At 33.1% G+C, this 15283-nt stretch overlaps 4 protein-coding genes across 5 annotated transcripts; 2 read left to right on the top strand and 2 right to left on the bottom strand.

Moving 5' to 3' along the window:
• Positions 1 to 125: 125 nt before the first annotated feature.
• On the bottom strand, positions 126 to 10586 carry LOC130452512 (dosage compensation regulator). 2 transcript variants are annotated; one of them, XM_056791832.1, is made up of 12 exons: positions 10370 to 10586; positions 9716 to 9916; positions 9348 to 9645; positions 6027 to 6181; positions 5483 to 5971; positions 4914 to 5281; positions 4293 to 4529; positions 2499 to 3446; positions 1572 to 1835; positions 1164 to 1514; positions 933 to 1101; positions 126 to 467 (listed from the first exon to the last, which is right to left on the bottom strand). In XM_056791832.1, the coding sequence occupies exons 1-12, from the start codon at positions 10449 to 10451 to the stop codon at positions 262 to 264; spliced, it is 3768 nt and encodes a 1255-aa protein (XP_056647810.1). In that variant the 5' UTR covers positions 10452 to 10586; the 3' UTR covers positions 126 to 261. The 2 variants fall into 2 exon arrangements, with proteins under 2 accessions (XP_056647810.1, XP_056647811.1); XM_056791833.1 differs by lacking the exons at positions 9716 to 9916; positions 10370 to 10586 and adding an exon at positions 6239 to 6272 and having other exon boundaries at positions 132 to 467; positions 9348 to 9445.
• Positions 10587 to 10997: 411 nt separating this feature from the next.
• LOC130452517 (selenoprotein F) lies at positions 10998 to 11844 on the top strand. Its single transcript, XM_056791845.1, has 3 exons — positions 10998 to 11233; positions 11287 to 11402; positions 11461 to 11844. The coding sequence occupies exons 1-3, from the start codon at positions 11189 to 11191 to the stop codon at positions 11789 to 11791; spliced, it is 492 nt and encodes a 163-aa protein (XP_056647823.1). The 5' UTR covers positions 10998 to 11188; the 3' UTR covers positions 11792 to 11844.
• Positions 11845 to 12455: 611 nt separating this feature from the next.
• Positions 12456 to 12910, bottom strand: LOC130448479 (signal recognition particle 9 kDa protein). The gene is made up of 2 exons (XM_056785894.1): positions 12660 to 12910; positions 12456 to 12605 (listed from the first exon to the last, which is right to left on the bottom strand). The coding sequence occupies exons 1-2, from the start codon at positions 12798 to 12800 to the stop codon at positions 12510 to 12512; spliced, it is 237 nt and encodes a 78-aa protein (XP_056641872.1). The 5' UTR covers positions 12801 to 12910; the 3' UTR covers positions 12456 to 12509.
• A 106-nt stretch (positions 12911 to 13016) lies between these two features.
• LOC130448471 (threonine--tRNA ligase 1, cytoplasmic-like) lies at positions 13017 to 15189 on the top strand. Its single transcript, XM_056785883.1, has 2 exons — positions 13017 to 13691; positions 14371 to 15189. The coding sequence occupies exons 1-2, from the start codon at positions 13124 to 13126 to the stop codon at positions 15171 to 15173; spliced, it is 1371 nt and encodes a 456-aa protein (XP_056641861.1). The 5' UTR covers positions 13017 to 13123; the 3' UTR covers positions 15174 to 15189.
• The last annotated feature ends 94 nt before the right edge of the window (positions 15190 to 15283 follow it).

Raw genomic sequence — 15283 nt, forward strand, 5'->3', positions numbered from 1 at the left:
TTTTGACTATATATTAACAAAATATTTTCTTATCATGCAATGAAAATGTATATAAATTATTTATATATAGAAACAGTATTTGTTATTACCTTTATATTATATTTTGGATTGTCAAATAAAAAAAGTTTTCCAATTTTTCTTTTATTATGGTCAATTTTAAGTAAATACATATATATTCTAGTCAAAAGAACTTTTTAACTTCTAAGAAGTCCTAATACAAATGCAATAAATATTTTGAAACCGAATAAATAAACTAAATATTTAGTATCCTCCTCTACTTCCATAACCGCCACCTCTACCTCCAAAACCACCTCCTCCTCTACCACCAAAACCACCTCCTCCTCTACCTCCAAAACCACCTCTTCCCCCATATCCACCACCTCCTCTGTATCCTCCATAACTACCGCCGCCGTAACCTCTTCCACCTCTATACCCGCCGCCTCCATTATTGTAACCACCTCCCATTCCTGAAAAAAAAAAAAAAGTCTAGATTTAACACTCCATAATATGCACATCGATCCACCTCACAACTTGCCTAATGATATCAAAGGACTTTTGGTAACGTTAAATGAGGGCCTATCATAAGTCCTATGAACTCCATTAGAATGACATTTTGATTATTGCTATCCACATTCACATTATGGAGCTTCAAATACTCGTTTGTGGACCTATTTTCATAATTTTGACATAATCCTATCTGGCAAGATCAGAATTGGTTCCAAAAGTCCTTCAGGCCGGCCTTAGTCTATTGTTGAAACTACCTCAACTCTATTTCATAATTTTCAAACATTTGTTTTCATCAAATACACGGCCGCTTCAGCATGACATTAAGGTAAGGACACTTTTTGATATTGACTTATTTAAGGTTGTTACTTTAAGGGAAAAATTGAGTTTTTGTGGTACAATATTGAAGTTGTATAAATATATCTCACCTCCTCGACTGCCAGAACCACCCCGGAAGAATTTCGGAGGAGGTCCACTGTAATTTCCAATTGTATGTCCTCTGTTAGGTCTGTTAGATGCTAAAAGATTAGATTGAGATCTTTCTATTTCAAAACTACCAGCATGTAATTTACACAATTCTTTAATCGTTGACACCACCTAAAAAATATCGAAGCATTTACTGAGCGTATAGAATATATATTTTCGATTTATTTTATTACCTTACAATCCATTTCTCCCATTTCCAAAATGGATTCGGGTTCTTGAGACGCTCTAATCACTAAACTTTCTAAAGCTGGTCTCAAAGCAAGAATCATAGAAGCAACTTCTGGATCCATATCCAAATTTATCCAATTATCCAATCTTACAACGTTATCGACCCAATCGACTTTCCTCGATCCGAATAACAAAAGGTGAAGCGGCGTAACCATACTCATCTGCTTACAAGAAACGGCTCTGGTTCGGATCTTTTCTCCAAATACGAAAAATGGATAAGGAAAACCTTGATCTTGATTACTGCAATTTACCGAAGTCTTGTGAATAAGTGCTGCTTTACTTTCCGTTGTCAACACCTAAAAATAGAAGAAATCGAATAACAATGGGATAAATCCTGAAAATTTGCGCCTAACCTTTCTTTTTTCTTTGTGATAACAAACGTTCGGGTATAATCCGTAGCACATCAAAGACATAACTACATCAAGTCTCGGATCTGGACCAACAGTCTCCATAGGTAATGGAGCTAAAGTTTCTTCGGGGAAACCTACGTTATTTAAAATTTGTTGCAACTGATGTTTGGCTTCCCATGTCACTCTCATTGTCGGCATACTGATTCCCTTGAAATCACAAAACCTCAGCTCTGCTTCTTCTCCACCTTGTCTTGCGTGATCCCACATCTGTAAGACAAAAATTAGTGGTATAGAAACAATCTTATTCATGTATTAAACATCACAGTATTTTGATATCCAAATTTCTCATTTTCATGGATAGCGTGCTATAGAAGAGTTGATAGCAGCTCTGATTGTTGGTCCTTCGAGCCGGATCAAAATCAACTACTTATAGAAGGCTCGAATAATAAGGCAAATCGCTGGTATAGTTGCATACAAAGATCTGATATCTTTGAAGCGAAATATAATTTACAATCTTGAAAAGATAGTTTTGAAGGTTTCAAGGTGGCAGATGCAAACTTGGATCATTTTCTGGTTGTAACTAAAATAAAGCAGAAGGTGACAACCATAATAAAATAAAGAGTAAGGTGAAGAGATAGAAAACACGGTAAAAGAAGCTGAATGAAAAGCCATAAATAGAGAAGTTGATGAAGAAAGGAAAGAAAATCCTCACTGATAGAAACCATGCAAGAATGTCTAGGACAGGCGAACAAAAGTACAGGAAAAGATTGATGAAGTTGAAGCAATAAAAGTATGTGAAATCTTTCTCGGAGGTGACAATACAAAAAACTGCAGTATTATGAAACAAAATTTTGGAAGAAGAGCAGTTATCAGATGATTTGAACAACGTTTGTAATCTACAAGTTTGAAAAATATCAGAAACACACTAACCTCGAAAGCTGTCAACATGGCAACATGATCGGAATGTCTGTCACCGGCCAAAGCCTTTTGATGGAAACTCAATCTTCTGTGACCTATATCCAAAGTGAATATTTCCGGAAATGTAGACGAATTAGCGGCCATAGTGGCGAGAGGTCCACCACACATAAATATACATCCCAAAACCATCATTTTTCCTAATCTTGGTTCAATTGGCAATTTGGCTATTATCCTACCCAAGGGTGTTAATTCATCGTTCCTATCTAAACATTTCATCTCTTTCAAAAGTACTTCGGCTTCGATAACTGCGTCCAAAGGAGGAGGTTCTATGGCTTTACTCAAGAAATGACCGATAGAACCTAAACGTAACAGTTTTATACTCAATGCCAATTCGTGTAAAGGCGTTCTAAACATTTCTGGCGTCATGTGCTCTTCTAATTTATCGTACCTCGCTTTAGAGCATAAATGGAAACAAATACCTGGTCTGACTCTACCGGCACGTCCTTTTCTTTGTTCTAAATTGGTTCTGGAAGCCCAAACCGTAGCATAACTGGTCATGTTGTTATGAGACGTAAACATCTTCATTTTAGCTTTGCAACTATCAATAACAAAAACTACATCGTCAATGGTTATCGAAGTTTCGGCAATATTTGTAGATAAAATTACTTTGGTCACGTGATCAGGAACGGGATTGAAAACTCTTCTTTGATCTTCTCTCGGTATCTGCGAATGCAACGGTAAAATACAATATTGAGGTCCTCCGTAGACAGGATGAGTTTGAAGATGTTTCATCATCGCGAATATCAAATTCCATCCAGGAAGAAATACTAAAACCGCTCCAGGAATGTTTTGACTCTTTATATAATCGAGAAGAGCTTCGAGAAGCTCGAAACTAACTTCTTTTTCATTCAATCTACTCATCACGTTTTTGGTTAATTCTGAATAATTCCCAGTAACCACCTAAAAATAAATAAATATCAAGTTACAATGGAAAATTCTAATTCATTTAAAATAAAGGGAAGAAGACTAATTACAGACAGTTTTATTTTCATCCCTTTGCAACATAGCTTATACCCATATTTAATCTGAAGTTTTCCTAACCTATGAGAATATTTGAGAAAGAATCATAATAAAAATAGAAAAAGCGAGATGTAAGTGGAATTGTACTAGAGGAAAGAAAGAGAAAGAGTATCAGTTTACCACTCTATATCTCCTTAATAATTTGAACAAGGGTTATTTTTAAAAAGAAGCAAGGATGCATGGCGGAAAACCAAGTGACCTTCAGACAAAGTTAAATGATTCCCGCAATCAAAAGAACTGGATTCAAAATGTGGGATGTAACATCAATATCTAAGGGAAAATGTTACTTTGGATTGACTAAAGGTATTATTTGGATTGCGCGCGTTCCTCAAAAGTACATGGACGCGAAAGTTGTGGCGACGGTTTCACATATCGATATAAGAGAGTGAGGATGGTCCCAGAAAGAATGTGAATAGGCATATGGCAACGATGTTTCAAAAAGAGACAAAGAAAAACCAGTCAAGATTCAGCAGGAAAAGTTTTAAGCCACACCTGGGAAGGTCCTGCTAGGTATTGATGGATTTTCTCTAAGGTATGTTGATGATAAGATTAATTAATACGGTTCCAGAAAGACTGGATTTTTATTATGTTATTCTAGACAGGGTTGAATTGTATTTAAGTCTTGAACCACATCTTCGGAGCTAGAAGTAGATAAAGTAACATTTAACTAAAAAAAAATGATAAAATTTAAAATTAAAGATTGATTTAAGAAAATTGTGTATTTACCTTGTTTAAATTTTCGTCTGGATCTTCGATCCCGGTACCTTCGTCGTCCTCATCATCTTTAGATTTGTTTTTCCTTTTTTTAGTATCAGTTGGTGGTACAAACTTTGTTAGTTCGATAGCGTCTTCCAAGAAATACTGTTTTACGGGATATGCTCTTCCCGGTACCTCAATAACTGGACAATTATTGAAATATTTGGAGAATAAAGTTGTATCAATGGTAGCAGACATCAAAATAACCTAAAAGAAAAAATGAAAATCGAATAAATAAATATATAAAATTGTGTCTTCTCTACTACTACTATTACAGTAGATAGTTGTGTTTATAATCCTCTTGGAAGTTAAGCTGGCTTGACTTGGAGTTATCCTGGTTTACATTTTTATGGTTAGTTTTTAAGTTTACTTCTACTTTCAATAAAAAACTGTCATTTTTAAAAAAAAATGACATGTCCAGCAACTTTTCCTTGTTTGCACATACTAACTACTTCTACTTCTAGTTTTTGCTTTGATTGTTACAACAATTCAATTAAATTGTGAACCATATTTACCAAATTACCCCAAACTTATGTTTAAATCTTGATGATACAATTATTGTTAAAAATAAAATATATATCGATTAATTACCCTCAAATCCGGATAAGTGTGGATCATATCTCTCAATACGACCATTATAAAATCGCTGTTAACATCTCTTTCATGAATCTCGTCGACAATCACGTGGCTAACTCCCCGAAGCCCATTCTCGAGTTTCTTCAATAAAACTCCAACAGTACAGAACATCACGGAACCGTATGGTTTGGGTAAAGATGATTCAAAACGCACCGAATAACCGATCGACAGTCCTAAATCTTCGCATCTTTCATTTGCTACTCTCTCAGATACAGAAACTGCCGATATACGTCTTGGTTGTGTCACACAAATATTCGCCCAAGCTCCTTGACCGGACATAACATAATCTTCTAAAATGAACTGACAGACTTGTGTGGTTTTACCTAAAATTAAAAAAATGTATTTAAACGAAAATACTACAATTTGTGAATTCGCTAGATAGAGATTTCAAGAAGGTGGATTAGTGCATGTCATATAAATATCCATTTCGAAGGACCAGAAAATGTAATTATGAGTATGGCTTTTGACTTTGTCACTACTATGAATCAAAGAAACATTTCCACGATTATTCAACGTATACTTACCACAACCTGTATTTCCTCTTATAATAATAACTGGATGTTCATTAATAGCTTCCATAATTACACTTTTCATAGCATATACTGGTAGATGTTGTCTATCCTGTATACTTTTTATTAAAGAAGAATCATTTTCCAAACGAGATCTCCATTCTTTGAGCATTTGTTCGCTCAAATCTTCTAGTGTTGCAGTAGCCAAATAACCCTCATCTATATTACAACCCGTCCAACAATTCCAATTGGGTTGAGGAGGTGACCAAGTGACAACTCCCGCTTCTGTCGGTTTAGCAGGTTGGAAATCATCTAACACGTGACTACTTAATAAAGAAATTGGTTGAACTTCTCCGTTTTCATCTTTTACAACTGGTTTTAACGGAGTAGGGGTAACATTCAACTCGTTTAGACAATCTTGTATTTGTTTTTTCAAATGAGGAGATATTCTCACTTGGAACGGAGGCATTTCCGTGGCGGATTTTTTCTCTTTCTTCAATGTACCTATAAAAATTCATTCAAATTAACCATAAGACATTTTTACTATGAATATAAATACCTGAAAAAGCTTCGATAACTCCTAAATGGAAAAGCTGCCGAACAACAGATAGAGCGCAACTTTTACTTGCAGTCTGTTTATTAGATCCCGAATCTCGACCGTGAATTGATCTACCAAGTTGTTTCACATAGAAACTCAATTCTGCTACAAACGTTCTAAAAACGACCTCATTGTTGATAATATATTTCACATTATTATTATTATTTACTCACATCTTAATCCATGTGAAAAAGTTGTTTGCAGGACCTATATGAAAACAAACCAAAAGCATATGAGATAATTCGATTAATTCGAGAAATTATAATCCCCGTGGCGATTCGTTAATCGATGTGCCCTGCCATAAAAATCATCATCATTAACAGAAATCAAGGTACACAACGTGAATTCATTTAAGGTCTTCTCATAGGTCCTTCAGAACATATAGCCAAGGAGGAAAGTAGAATAATCTACTACTTCTTAGTCGGAATGACTAAAGTTACAGAAAGCCTATGACTTTGTTGAACTCATTCATTTGTACTAAATCACTAACCCATTCTTAAAACAAAATCATTGACATCTTCGTGTCAATCACTATTGATTCCAGTAGCATTTTCATAGATCCTGCAACCATAAATCAAGTAACTCTGAATTTTGATCTCACAACAGGATCTTTATGTATGTATATGGATATCGAGGTGTCATATTCACTAAAACCCAAAGGATCTTATTTTGCCCCCCTTTCTTATTGCGACAGGATCTTGACAAATGTCTGATCTGAAGACTTCTCCAGCAGTATCATTAAAAGGCTTGTCCAAAATAGAATCGATGACTAGAAACGTCGTCGGTGTATTGCTCTGGAGTATTTAAGCTGCATTATCTGCTTAGATATCTATTGAGGTGACAGTATCCCGATAGGACACCTAAGGTGACTTTATTTTTCTTGACTAACTAATTTAATTTGTCCAAGAAATGGCTGCTTGGCTATAGGACAAGATAATAATCTCCTGTTTGAGATAGATTTAGATTTAATTTGACAAATTTTTCAATTGCATAGATTTCTGCTTGAAAAATGCTTGGTGTTTCACCCATAGATTGGTTCTGGGCCCTTAAACTCTTATTCCACTTCTGTCTTCTGCTTTAGATCCATCCATATACCATTTAATGGCATTTCTATTCATTTCTTGTATGGTGTTATGATCACACTTTTTTTCTACAGCTTAGTATTGTGGTAAATTTGTTTCGATGCCTTATCCAGAGGCATACCCCAAGTTTGTCATTGGCGTTAAGAAAATCAAACACTTTGCAAAATTGTCATCTTGTATTATTGAAAACCTACAATTAAGGATTAATTCATCAATGCCAGAATAATTTTTTCTTTGCAACTTATCATATTTTTATATTTGACACGACACTTTTCTAACAAGCCGCCACTTCAATCCCATAATTAATTTAAATGGAATAAGAAAAAGTGTAAATAGTGTTGGTAGAAAATAATTTTAAACTCAAGATAATGTAAAAAATAAAATGTAAATAAATTTTTATACAGACAATTTCTATATTAAAAGAATAAAGCTGAAGAGCTTACAATTCCATAATTTCAAAGCTGGCAATAATTGAGATGGAAAATTTCAAGGAACGATATGATCTGGCCTTCAAAAAAATTTGCGATGAAAATGCAAGCCAAAAGCAAATAATGAAAAAGTCAATTGGAGGGTTTATTGAATGTACACGACCCCAAAATTCTTCGACAAAAATTTACATTTAAAAATATCATAGAGGGAAGCACAATAAAGAACGACTAACGATTCTACTTTGTACTATAGCGACCGTGCCATGTGCCTACAACTTCTTCAATAAAACAATAATTCTTCATCCCTGGGAATTCCAAGTTACGAGGACGGTCTTAATACTTGGTCTGACATAGAAATGGTGATAGTTGCTTGATAAATATCATTGTATTAGAAATATCTGTACAGCATAATATATTTCAAGTTTGAAGACTAGGGTAGCTTCGTAGAGATCTACGCGTTTGGTGTCCGGAGAAAGAGATTCAAAACGTGTCGTCTGGGTTCGTGTAAATCTATTAGTTTTTTCCCAAAACGTGTACCAGGTGTATCAGAGAGGATTCATTCAATAAGATGGTATTAGGACAATAAGGAAATTATAAAAGAAAGGTACGTTGGAATTCCTAAAAGAAGGTGCGAGAAGTACTTGGCCAAAGAAAAAACAAAAATTTTGGAAAAAGTATATTTATTTTTCAACGTAATCTCTTTTTAGCTCCATACAGTTTTCCCAGCAATGTTTGTATCACATAATGATGATCAATTTTTTCCATGTTTACAAATTCACTGATTGGTGGTTGCCAAACAAAGTCTAAACAACGTGGCGTCTTCAAACTGTATTGTCTACTTTCTAATACAGTAAGATTTTTCAAGCAACTACCACCATCTCTAATTCAGGCCTAGTTTCAAGAGACCAAAACGTACTCCATAATATATTATTTAAATCTAAAAATGATAAGGACAAAAATAAATGAAATTACTCATTATATTCAATATCTTGAGCTAAAATTTTTTGTCAACACTATTTACAATTTACTAATCTGGTTAAAATAATATTTTACAGCGACACTGATAGATACTATAAATAGTTAAAATAATATCCTACAGTGTATATTTCTCTTACATAATGTTTTACTGCTTTTGGTAAAGTTCTCATACAGGTTCTAATAAATAAAAACTAACTTATGAAAAAACTATATGCGAAAAAGCTCACAGTTTCTTCGAAAGTTTAAAATATATATTATACAAAAAAAAAGTTTGCTGTACAAAAGGTAAAACGATAACCTTTTAGAACAGCAAACAATAAACAAAAAATTATAGTGGAAATTATTGTAATCAATAATAAAAAATGTATGATACATTGTTGTAAATAGTATGTAAATAGAAAATAATCTAATTGAAAAATCCTCCCTGTAATAAAACATAAGAAAAAATAGATGCGCTGAGGTCCAGTGAAGATCAAGTATGACAATTTTTTGATATGTAGTCCATCACAAACCAACATAGGAAATGCTTTAAGCGACAAAGTTTTAGAAGTAAGGATGTAACCTCTTTGGAGTCATTCCAGATACTGGAATTCATTGGAACTCTGAAACTGAATTATGCACTGAAGGAGTTCCAGTGAAGAGTTATGATGTGGGACCACAACAGACCCTATAGATCAAAGTATGATAATGCTTCAAAGGATTTTTGGAGATAATAATAAATAAAATAATGAAAAGTTTTTTTAAAAAAACAGGGTATGAAGTAGGAAGAAAATAATAGTATATCTATAACCAACCTAGCATGATCAGGTCCAATTTGGGTATATTTGTAGTCAGCATGAATCTTATTTGTCTGCATGAACTGATGTAATTTCGATTTAGCATTTTCTACAGTCCAATTTCCATGAATTTGTGCATTGACATCAAGATCCTCGGCTTCTTCCAACTTTTTTTGTTCTTGTGCTCGATCCATATAATGCCAATTGCCATCTTCATGCCCTCGAGGGCGATAAGCTTCACCATAAGAAGCTGGACCTGCACCTTGTTCAAAAACTTGATGCTGAGATCCTCCTAGAAGTTTCTCTTGTAGGCCATCTAATTAAAAAATATGATTTTTTTATTTTATATCATTACTATTTAATTGTATTACATTATTTATACTTACGGTGAATTACTGGTGCAGGTGCTGCATCAATATCTACTGGAACATCATTTTTGTTTACAAAGCCTTGTCGGACTAGATATGATACAAAATCTTTTGCAGCATTGCTCTGGGCATCTTTCTTATTTGTAGAATTTCCAGCACCTACATAATTGTAACCATCTATGCGGACTTCACACAAAAATCGTTGACGATTTTTGGTACCTGAGAAGGGCAAATTAAATGCATTTTCAACTATATTTCTGACAAATAATTATTGTTAATTGTATTTTTTTAAAATTAAGAATACAAACATTGAATATAGCAACAAAGCTTGATAGGTTGTTCAATTGGCCTTTGATAGGTTTTAGAATCCAAATTAGAGAAAATAAAGAAGGGAAGCATCCGCTTTCTCGGATGTAGAAAAACGTTGGCCCCCATTTTATTTTTGAATTGCGAGTATAAGATGAAATCATTGGGTACCAAACAAGGACTACAAATTGCATAGCACATCAATTTCATGTTTTGACCGTTCAAAAACGTTTTGTTTGAACTTTTCCATTGGAGGTTATTCTCCTTTCCTCTGCCAATTGGTCTTTACTTACCCAAAAATATATAAATGTCTGTTTTGAATCGAATATGCTCATGATAGTTTAAAAAAATAGGGATTTAACTTACCGGTGGGTCTAACCTCATAATGCAGTTCTTTTTTATTTTTTTGAGACCACTCGTTTAAAAAAGATTTAATATTATCAGACATCGTTCGTCAATAAGAAACAATATTAGTTAAAATACGCAATGCTTTAATCAATTAAACGTACTTCCTATTCTTACTCACAAAATGGCAGAAACTAAAAACCCATCGATAAATGAACTCTGAGATTCTAAATTTAATACCCACCAGATGGCACCACCGACTAATATTATACTAGTATTAATTTCGTGATCAGGTCTTGAAATAGTTGTCAAAATGTGTACTAAGCGTGTGAAAACGGAATTTAAATATTATGGACGCCTTTTCTTCGAAAAACGAAAATGAATATATTTCTGAAAGACTCCACTTTTACACTGCGTCGCTTGAATTTTGAAAATACCGCTAATTGTTTTAACGTTCACTTCGACCCACCTCTTGATAAATGTCGTCATGAATGACGTTCTTGCCGTGACCATAATGATCATAGTCGCTATGTAGCACGCCCAAAAGAGGATTTCAGGCGTCGTGAACGCTTAGTGGAATGCGCCCCTTACATACTTTTCTTCCCCCATAAAGTAGGGTCGAAAGCGCACCCGTATGGCAGAATACTTCATTACGCTGACAGCTGACATACAAAATAAAACTGGTGTCTATGAATAATAGATGTTTAAGCGATTTTTCATTACGTTGTACAAAAACTAAGTTTTATTTGTTAGATTTTCTGTGATAACGATTTTACACGCAATATATATGTAATTAGGAGATATTTTATAAGCATTAATATTCAAGTTGAAGTAATTTAAATGAATATGTACACAACTACTTTTATATCTCTTGTGGTAGTTCCAGTAAGTTGTTCAATTGGTACATTATAGACGAAAATAATTAATTTTATTTACAGTTTATAGTGTTAGCAGAGTTTTCAACAGAAGATTGTTGGTCATTAGGATTTCACAAACCTAATTTATTGTGTTCTTCTTGTGATCAATTAGAAAAGTTTCAACTTACTGAACTTTTGTAAGTAAATAAATATATGGGTGGTAATACTAGAGCACAAGTTATATTTAAATTTTAGGTCTCATTGTAAAGAATGCTGTCATCCAGATGAATCTAATTCAACAGAAAAGATTTTTCACAAAGCAGTTCTTGAAGTATGTACTTGTAAATTTGGAGCTTATCCTCAAATTCAAGCATTCATTAAAAGTGAAAGACCAGATAAGTTTCCGAATTTACAAATAAAATACGTCAGAGGATTAGATCCAATCATAAAATTGTTTGATAAAGATGGACATTTACAAGAAACTGTAGCTATTGAGAAGTGGAATACGGATTCTGTGGAAGAATTTTTAAGTACACATTTAATAAATTCCAGTGATGATGATTATTTGAGAACAAACATGATTTGAATTTTTAATAATGAATTGTTTCCTCATTTTGTAATATAAATCTTTTGTACCTAGTCACATTTATTTTACATAACCCATATGAAGTTATCCATGGATTTATACCACAAATATTTTTTTGCTAAATAAATTGCATTCTGTTCTGAAGTGAAGACCCAAAAAATATATATTTAAATATTACAAAGTTCACCTAATTGAAAACAACGAAAAATTGTGATTGGAGTGATTTTTATAAAGTCGCAAAAAATTCATGTAGATTACATTTCTATAAAGACGCACTTTATTCATTTTGAAAACGAGGCCCCAAAATTATTCCAAATTTCCTTTAACTATTGTGAAGGGCACTTAATAAGGAACCTATTAACAAAAAATTGTGATTAGTTTTTTTTATAATGTTACACAAAATTCATATAGATTACATTTCTCAAAGACGCTTTTGAAAACAAAGCCCCAAAATTTTTCAAATTTACCTCAATACTAAGCTATAAAAATACGTGGGATCATAACACAATACAAGGAATGAACAGAAATGCTATTAAATTGTATAGTTGAGAAAAATGGGGAAAGTGAAATACCAAGAAAAAGACCAGGAGGAATATTGGATAACACACTATGAAAAAACTTCTTGTTCATAATTGATAGGGAAACAAAAATTTCGGCATATGTTTTCACAATATCTTTTAATCCACCTTTTAACAAAAATATAAAATTTTTAATAGTTTTAATGTTCTTTTGATACCATATGTCTCAACAGATTATTTATAAACTTGTCTATTTTCCTCACATCTTGGGCTATCTCTGTCTTGAACTGTAGGCACTAAAATATACTAAACGTATTTAAATTTTTCTATTCAAAGACACACTCACTTACAATTACATCGTCAGTCATTTTTAGAATTAAATGGTTTTTTGAATGAGCGTATTTCATTGTATATCTAACTTTTGTAGGAGATTGAATGTATAATTTTTCGGCAGCTTTTTCAAACTCCTCCCATGATTTTAAATAAGTCATGTTAATTATTCTAGCTTAATACATGTAAACTACTTATCTACTATAATCGTGTTAAAATTAATAGTTGTAAATCGTGTTTGCTATTTAAACAGCTGACATATGTCACTTCAATTTAAGTACGTTCGGCATTGCCGTTAGTTTATTCGGTAGCTCTTAGGCAACAATTCTTCAATAGACTACTATTCAGTGGTATGCGGTAAAGATAACTTTTGAAAATAAAAGCGAAGAAGAAATGTTATTCAATTGTTTAAATTTCAATTTATACATGAAGTAGAAAATATACTATTAATGTAAATTTAATAAAAAAAATATAAGTTTTGCCTATGATGTTTAAATGTTATAATCACTTATTGACGTCTGTTAAGTATGGACAGACTAATTATTCATCTATTAATTTATACAAACGTAAAATAGTTTCTGTATACAATAAAATCCAAAGAAAATTTGAGCATAGTGATTGTGCTGCACAAATACCTAAAAAAACAAATGAATCCAATGCACCCGACCATAGAAAAATCGGTAGAGAACAAGAATTATTTTTCTTTCACGAAATGTCTCCCGGTTCATGTATTTTCCAACCTCGCGGTGCTCATATATATAATACTTTAGTGAATTTTATTAAAAAAGAATATGTTAAAAGAGGATATCAAGAAGTTATATCTCCAAACATATACAACATCAAATTATGGCAGACTTCTGGCCATTGGTCACATTATGCAGAACATATGTTTTCATTTAAAATAGACAATGATACATTTGCACTGAAGCCAATGAATTGTCCAGGACATTGTTTAATTTATGAAAATCGCATAAGATCTTGGAAGGAGCTACCTATTCGTCTAGCTGATTTCGGTGTACTTCACAGAAATGAACTTTCTGGTGTCTTAACAGGTGAGTATAGATAAATAAAATATAACTTAAGAAGGTAACTTAGGAGCGCCATCATTTATTTCCAAACCTACACAATTCAGGGATGGCTTGATTGTCAATTTCGTTGTATAAACAAATATATTAAAACTGAAATTAAAATTAAAACGAAGAAAAGAGAAAAATAATGAAGTGGAAATAGGACACTGTTTTCTGACTTTTCTGTCCTTTGCTGCGTTAAACTCAATCAGATTGTTTCTACACCACACCAGAATGTTTGCAAGATCGGTATTGATAATGGTGCTCTTTTGCTGTCAACTGGATTTGGGGGTTAGCCGAGTTTATTGGGGCGGCTGATTTGAACGTCGAAGCTATAAATCAGGTTTTGTAGTTTTGTCGAATAGATCGATGATGTACAAGAGAAAGAGAGTAGGTGACAAAAAGCATCCCTGGGGAGCACCAAGGTTGATCTAAAAACTTCAGAGGTGTGTCCATCGATAGCGACCTGTGTATAGGTCGTCTTTGAAAAAACTACTAAGGTAAAATTTTAACTTATTTTGAAGATTAGCATGTCAAACTATATCAAAATACTTTAACTGTGGATTCCTCACATTTCAATATCAAAAAGCCCTTTTTTGATTATATCCAAATAAAAAATTATGTGTTAAGAGATAGGTCAATTACATTAATTTTTATCTAATAGGTCTGACAAGAGTGAGAAGATTTCAACAAGACGATGCCCATATTTTCTGCACACCTGAACAAATCGAGGATGAAATAACTGATTGTTTAGAATTTGTGGAATATGTCTATTCAACATTTGGATTTACATTCGAATTGAGTTTGTCAACGAGGCCAGAAAAGTATATGGGAAATATAGAATTATGGAATTCAGCTGAGAAGGCACTAGAAACAAGTTTAAAAAAACTGAATCGTCAGTGGACGTTAAATCAACAGGACGGAGCTTTTTATGGACCTAAAATAGATATAACCATCAAAGATGCACTTGGTAGGCCTCATCAATGTGCGACTATCCAGTTAGACTTTCAATTACCTATCAGATTTAATTTATCTTATGTAAACGATCACGGAGAGAAAAAGAAACCAGTAATGATTCATCGAGCAATATTAGGTTCTGTCGAAAGGTTTATAGCTGTTTTGACTGAGTCCTACAGGGGAAAATGGCCGTTCTGGTTATCACCGAGACAAGCTATGATAATTCCAATCAGATCTACCTGTAACGAATATGCCATAGAAGTTAAACAAAAACTTCACAATGCTGGGTTCATGATCGAATTAGAAAATGATTTTAGTAATACACTTAATAAAAAAATTAGGAACGCTCAACTTGCACAGTTCAATTTTATTCTAATAGTAGGAGAAAAAGAAAAAAGTGATAGAACCGTTAATGTGAGATCTAGGGATAATAATGTTTGCGGAGAATATACATTGGATGTTTTAATAAATAAATTTAACAACTTAAAAACTGAGTTTGCTATAAAATAAAATATATTTCGAGAAAGTTGATTTTTTTATTGAAATTACCCTACTCTCCAATTGATACTATTTCTCAGATTATTCTCCCCTCATAATTCACTTCAATGTACCTTCCTTCT

The sequence above is a fragment of the Diorhabda sublineata genome, chromosome 1 (assembly GCF_026230105.1).
Source record: "Diorhabda sublineata isolate icDioSubl1.1 chromosome 1, icDioSubl1.1, whole genome shotgun sequence".
Taxonomy (NCBI): Eukaryota; Metazoa; Arthropoda; class Insecta; order Coleoptera; family Chrysomelidae; genus Diorhabda; species Diorhabda sublineata.